The sequence below is a fragment of the Poecilia formosa genome, unplaced genomic scaffold (assembly GCF_000485575.1).
Source record: "Poecilia formosa unplaced genomic scaffold, Poecilia_formosa-5.1.2 Scaffold73, whole genome shotgun sequence".
Classification (NCBI taxonomy): Eukaryota; Metazoa; Chordata; class Actinopteri; order Cyprinodontiformes; family Poeciliidae; genus Poecilia; species Poecilia formosa.
In genome coordinates, this window is record NW_006800012.1 from 2,288,842 (window position 1) to 2,294,982 (window position 6,141).

General features: G+C 45.2%; 3 protein-coding genes across 4 annotated transcripts; 2 read left to right on the forward strand and 1 right to left on the reverse strand.

The window, feature by feature from the left end:
- Positions 1–1,484: 1,484 nt before the first annotated feature.
- LOC103140673 (histone H3) lies at positions 1,485–1,982 on the reverse strand. Its single transcript, XM_016673288.1, has one exon. The coding sequence runs from the start codon at positions 1,938–1,940 to the stop codon at positions 1,530–1,532; it is 411 nt and encodes a 136-aa protein (XP_016528774.1). The 5' UTR covers positions 1,941–1,982; the 3' UTR covers positions 1,485–1,529.
- A 237-nt stretch (positions 1,983–2,219) lies between these two features.
- LOC103140646 (histone H2A) lies at positions 2,220–2,724 on the forward strand. The gene has a single exon (XM_007555892.2). The coding sequence runs from the start codon at positions 2,304–2,306 to the stop codon at positions 2,688–2,690; it is 387 nt and encodes a 128-aa protein (XP_007555954.1). The 5' UTR covers positions 2,220–2,303; the 3' UTR covers positions 2,691–2,724.
- A 2,053-nt stretch (positions 2,725–4,777) lies between these two features.
- Positions 4,778–5,917, forward strand: LOC107836662 (histone H1-like). Of its 2 annotated transcripts, XM_016673285.1 has the most exons (2): positions 4,778–5,351; positions 5,385–5,917. In XM_016673285.1, exons 1-2 carry the CDS (start codon positions 4,803–4,805, stop codon positions 5,454–5,456), a joined length of 621 nt encoding a protein of 206 aa, XP_016528771.1. In that variant the 5' UTR covers positions 4,778–4,802; the 3' UTR covers positions 5,457–5,917. The 2 variants fall into 2 exon arrangements, with proteins under 2 accessions (XP_016528771.1, XP_016528770.1); XM_016673284.1 differs by having other exon boundaries at positions 4,778–5,917.
- The last annotated feature ends 224 nt before the right edge of the window (positions 5,918–6,141 follow it).

Below are 6,141 nucleotides of genomic sequence, written 5' to 3' on the forward strand. Positions count from 1 at the left end.
GGGCGGTACCGCCCACATTGAGAACCGCTATGCTAAGACATATGAGAACATTAAAAAAGCTGTAATAATCATGTGGTGTAAATACTAATAGCCTAAAAATAATAATGAACCTTTATACGCATGAGCGACAGGACCTCCACACTCTTAAATATAGGTGAGTCGAAAATGACCCGTTTTAGAATCAGTGTGTTTTTGGGCTACTTTTGTAATTTTGGTTAAAGATAATAATTTGCTTTATATTTTGTGTTGTAATAGTCCACAAATGAATGATTTTACCTGAAAATTATTTTATTTTATTCTTTTTAAACATTAAAGGACATTTCATAACAGCAAAATAGAATATTTTGTACTGTGGCTGCATGAGGAAGAGTTTCTTCATCCAACATGTGTAGAACATGACATAATTTAAGAAATTGATGAAATAGGCTAAAGTATTGACAAGTAATGACATTCACAGTAGTAATTAATGACTGACACAATGAATGGGGTAATGTTAGCTGGCTAAATAAACTATAAAATAGAATAAATTAATTACACAATAATGATGAAGCCGATAAAACTGTGTACACCTGTAATGGAAAATTTTATAACGTGCTCCTCACCCCTCTTCTGCTTTAGGTTATCTGAATAGTCTAATCATGATCAAGAGTCTTCTACAGTGTCCTAACAGCAGGAGAGAGCTCCTTGATCCTGGAGACTATGGAAGTGTCTCCAGGATCACTTCTGGAGACACTTCCATTTCCCAACGTGGAACTTATCTGCCCTCTTTAGCATTAAAGAAGAACCTCCTATCCTATAATAGACAAATGGCCAGACAATCTGTGTTGGGCTCCAAGGAATCCCTGGTACATCACAATCAGAGATTCACACCTATTGTCCAATCAAGTCTGTCTTCTCTGAGTAAACCTATAAAAGGAAGCCACATCCATTTAGACTTGACACACTCCTTTGTATTTCTGTTCTCACCTTGAAAGGTTTTAATACATTTCTTTTCTTTTAGTCTGTGTGCTCCATTCAACTGACATTAGTGTCACTTGATCGGAACCAAATTTACAAATGAAACTCCAGAGAAAAGACTGTTTGGGTCATTTTTAGCCCACTTCATGTGAAACACGTTTTATAAACTGCCGTTGAGGCAAGACAAGTTTAGATGCCATGTAAAAAAAAAAAAATTGTTTGGGGAATATGCTGTGCTTGCTATGAAAATTGGGGGGCAAAAAAACTGAAGTAATTCCTCATGGATGAATGGCAATTGAGATTCAAATATTACCTTGAACGAAGGTAAAGTTCTACAGACATTCTGCAGGACAATTAAGGCAGATTCAGACATGAAGGTAGACATTCTGCTTACAGACAGTGGTGGTGGGATGGGATAAAACCATTTATTTTGATTATAAAAAAATTATACAAATAGAAAATTAAGATTTGTCCGTGTACAACAGAAAAGTTTAAGACAACAGGAAGAGCTCTTAATGAAGGTGTGTGTGGCTCTTAAAAGAGCCGTTGTGTGTTAGTTGGAGCTGCAGCCTCTAAGCTCTCTCTCCGCGGATGCGGCGGGCCAGCTGGATGTCTTTGGGCATGATGGTGACCCTCTTGGCGTGGATGGCGCACAGGTTGGTGTCCTCGAACAGACCCACCAGGTAGGCCTCGCTGGCCTCCTGCAGAGCCATGACGGCGGAGCTCTGGAAGCGCAGGTCGGTCTTGAAGTCCTGAGCGATCTCTCGGACCAGACGCTGGAAGGGCAGCTTGCGGATCAGCAGCTCCGTCGACTTCTGGTAGCGACGGATCTCTCTCAGAGCCACGGTACCGGGCCTGTAACGGTGAGGCTTCTTCACGCCGCCGGTAGCCGGAGCGCTCTTCCTGGCCGCCTTGGTGGCCAGCTGCTTCCTGGGGGCTTTGCCTCCGGTGGATTTACGGGCGGTCTGCTTGGTTCTGGCCATGCTTCTGTTCTCTGATCAGGAGAGGAGAGGAGAAATGATGCAAACCGCCGAGGCTCCGCTGCTCTTAAGCCGAGGCTCTGGGCGTCACTCTGTGACGCTGCGGCTCCGCTCCGGATCCTGGTTGGTTAGCGGCTCCTCCTGGAGCTCGGCGCCGCCCAGAGGCGTCTCCTCCCGGCTTAATGTCCGCCGCTCATTGGAGGAAGCCGCGTTTTAAAAAGTCCGCCTCTCCGTCCCGCTCTGCTGGAAGCTTTTCTGGTTGGTCGCCAACATCGTCCCGCGCCTCTCCGCGGACATATAAAGCAGCTTTCAGCCGCTGCTTCTCATTTCTTGAGTCTCATCTCCAGGAACAAACGATAAGAAAAAATGAGTGGCCGCGGAAAGACCGGAGGAAAAGCCAGAGCTAAGGCCAAGACCCGCTCCTCTAGAGCCGGACTCCAGTTCCCAGTGGGCCGTGTTCACAGGCTGCTGCGCAAAGGCAACTACGCGGAGCGGGTCGGTGCCGGAGCCCCCGTCTACCTGGCCGCTGTGCTCGAGTATCTGACCGCTGAGATCCTGGAGCTGGCTGGGAACGCCGCCCGCGACAACAAGAAGACCCGCATCATCCCCCGTCACCTGCAGCTGGCCGTCCGCAACGACGAGGAGCTCAACAAGCTGCTGGGTGGAGTCACCATCGCTCAGGGTGGAGTGCTGCCCAACATCCAGGCGGTGCTGCTGCCCAAGAAGACCGAGAAGGCCGCCAAGGCCAAGTAAACCTGCTGCTGCTGCTGCTGCTGCTCGGCAACAAACACAACGGCTCTTTTAAGAGCCACACACTCATTACATCATGAGAGCTCCGCTTCCAACCAAACACACCGACACTTTCTTCATATTCTTCACTATTTTAATGTTTAATTGCTCATTTCATAAACTTGCTCATCTTAGTCCTGGAATCAATGACACGTTTTATGCAAAGCTTTTAAAACCTCAGTCACTCTTCACGGCCAGGTGAAACGTGTTTTAATTTGTGGCTATAACATTTTATTTGGACAACAAAACTTGACCCTTTCCAGTATCGCACAATGTTACGTGGAAAAACTCAATTCGTGGTTTATTTAATAAAATCACTACATTTTCATGTCTACTAGGAAGAATGTAGTTTTAATCAAGCGTCGCCATCTTCTAACTTGAATATAAAATATCAGCTGCTTTGCAAAATGTATTTTATATAAACTTTAAACTTCTCATAACTACACGTTAAAACATTAGATTTAGATTTTATTTTGTAGACAAGCACAAAGTCATTTGCCCATTCTTTACAAAACACCTCGTTTATTCTCCTTTGGTGAATGTCTGCAAATATATTTCTCTAAACTCTTGCCACAGATTTAGATCTAGGCTTTGACTGGGCCATTCGGATGTCAAGTATTTGCAGTATGTGTGCCCGTATCTGGGAGGTTAATTCTGTATTCCGGGCTGCCATTACAGCACTGAAGACCAAAGAACACTCCAAGCAAATCAGAGAAAAAGTTATAGAGAACTAAAAGTCAGTGGACACGTGGAGCTGTCTTCTGTGTCCCTTTAATTTCGATTTTACTCGTCTATTCCGCACGTCTTTGTGCTGCTCTGTCTTCTAAACTCATTCTGAAATAAACCAAAGGACAATGTCAACAAGTTCAATCAAGAGCAACACAGAAATAAGTCACTGTGGTTGATTAGAGATTTATCCCGTCCCGTGATTTATTTCACGTCCAGAAACTATTCAGTTTTATTCAGGTCGGTCTGGTAAAATCCGTCTTAATTTGAACTGTTGATCCTAAAGAAACAGAAACTTTCTGAAAGGGTTTTTGGCAACAAAAAAACTTTTCACCTCAGCAGAGATGAGATAGACTGAAACATTTACATAAGCATTAAAGCAACAAATGATTTGATAATGAGTGTAGAATCTGCCTGATGTTTCCTTTAACACAATCTGAAGATCATTGAGAAAAATAAAACAGTTGGCAGGAGAATGAAAATGAACCTGAAGTCTTTGTGTGTTTGGTGTTTATTGTATGTAAATAATTGTGTGTATTAAATTGTTTTTTGTGGATGTTGGTGTGTAAAAACTCTTACCTGCAAGTCAGAAAGAACATCGACTTTTAATGAACTTTTAATGTTTTAGAAATCAATACCCTCATCTAGTTTTGAGTGTGATGAGCTGAGAATATGTAAATCCCTGCATATGCTCCTTGGATACAATTTAAAAACAAAAAAAACAAAAACATTTTTCTGACCAAATCTCGATATTGAAGTGATTTTCAGAGCAGCTGCTGCTGAATCTTCATTTACTGTAGACAGGAAGTTTATGCCAGTGGATCAGCGGTCTGCCTCACGCAGGGATCCCGAGGGTGTGTTTACATCCGCTGAAAAATCACTCCTTTCATCTCCACAAATCACTTCACCGCTGCCATTTTACTCGGATTCTGTCCTCGTGTGTCTCGGCTAACAGAAACATATTTGTTGCTTTTAGAATAATGTGGTTTTAGATGTCTTCGGAGGCGAAATTCGAAGAAAACTCCCAGCGAGAGGCACAACGAAGGCGAGAATCTGGCCGCTTTAAAGGCTCCTGGAACAAAGGAAAAACATGATGGGTGTCAAACATGAGCTCAGTCTGAAGAATGGAGACTTTTATATCTCCTTTAGTAACTTTGGTCTTGTAAGATGTTTGTTTTCGGAGTATTTTGAGACTAAATGTTGGCGGAGAAAACACAAAGTGGAGCCGCTGTTCGAGGCGGCAGCAGAGCAGCGGACCGAGTTGTCTCTTCACGGTTCTCATATGTGTTATAAGTCCCGCCTCCCGCTCTGAGCTCGGTACGTTCAGAGGAACAACCCAGTCCGACAGACATGGCAGAGGAAGCTCCAGCAGCCGCGCCGGCCAAGGCTCCGGCCAAAGCCCCGAAGAAGAAGTCCGCTCCCCGGCCCAAGAAGGACGGACCCAGCCTCCCGAAACTCATCGTGGACGCCGTGGCCGAGTCCAAGGAGCGCAAGGGCATGTCCCTGGCGGCCCTCAAGAAGGTGCTGGCCGGGAAAGGAGTGGACGTGAGCAAGGCCAACAAGCGCATCAACACCGCGGTCACCAAGCTGGTCACCAAAGGGACCCTGAGCCAGACTAAGGGCACGGGGGCCTCCGGCTCCTTCAAGCTCGCCAAGAAGGAGCCCAAAGCCGCTAAACCGGCCAAGAAGGTGGTGAAGAAGAAGGCTCCCGTCAAGGCCAAGAAGCCCGCCGCCAAGAAGAGCGCAGCGGCCAAGAAACCCGCCGCAAAGAAACCCGCAGCGGCAGCCAAGAAGTCCCCGAAGAAGGCTCCGGCCAAGAAAGCGGCCAAGAAGCCCGCCAAGAGCCCCAAGAAGGCCGCGCCCAAGAAGCCCAAGGCCGCCGCCGTCAAGAAGCCCAAGGCCGCCGCCGCCGCCGCCGTCAAGAAGCCCAAGGCCGCAGCCAAGAAAAGTCCAGCAAAGAAACCTGCAGCCAAGAAGGCCGCAGCCAAGAAGGCCAAGAAGTAAACAGCTGCTTCAGCCCCGCATTTCACTGACCAAAGGCTCTTTTAAGAGCCAACACACATTCTACTGAAGAGCTCTTCCTTTTCTTTTCTTTTCTTTTCTTTGCCCCGTATTTTACTTCATACACTTCCACTTGGAAAAATTACATTTTGCACCATCTGAGAGTTAATGAGTTAATGTGTTCTACCACTGTATGTGGAAGAACACATCAACTTTCACACTTATTCTTCTCATGTAATATCAGTGAGTCTTTAGTCATTGCTTATTACGTCACTGTCTGCACAAATTATGACAGACAGGAAAGCCACAAAAAGCCTCACACAGCACAGCACTCGGTTCCTTTCACAATGAATCGGCAAAGTCACTTGGCTCGCTCACAACTGACACCGCTGAATTCAAGTTTTTAAACACCCATATAATGCGTAACATTGCTTCTATGCAAGTAATAAAAGTCAGACAACAACCAGGAAAAGCAATCAAATATTCAAACATCAAATGGAACAAAACTGTCATATTCAATTCTAAAAGGAGTAGAAATCAGGCCAACACTTCATAAATCCTTCTGAAATCAATTAGCAAAAATGATTGGATGTTGATCATTCACAACTTAAATGGAGTGAAAATTGTTTCAGAAATCTCTCATGTTCCTCGGCTGCACAACAGGATGAATACAAACAGGTGGAATACA

What these genes read in the sequence shown, in the direction of transcription:
- LOC103140646 (XM_007555892.2), top strand. Translation starts at nt 2,304, where the DNA reads ATGAGTGGCCGCGGAAAGACCGGAGGAAAAGCCAGAGCTAAGGCCAAG.
- LOC103140673 (XM_016673288.1), bottom strand. Translation starts at nt 1,940, where the DNA reads ATGGCCAGAACCAAGCAGACCGCCCGTAAATCCACCGGAGGCAAAGCC.
- LOC107836662 (XM_016673284.1), top strand. Translation starts at nt 4,803, where the DNA reads ATGGCAGAGGAAGCTCCAGCAGCCGCGCCGGCCAAGGCTCCGGCCAAA.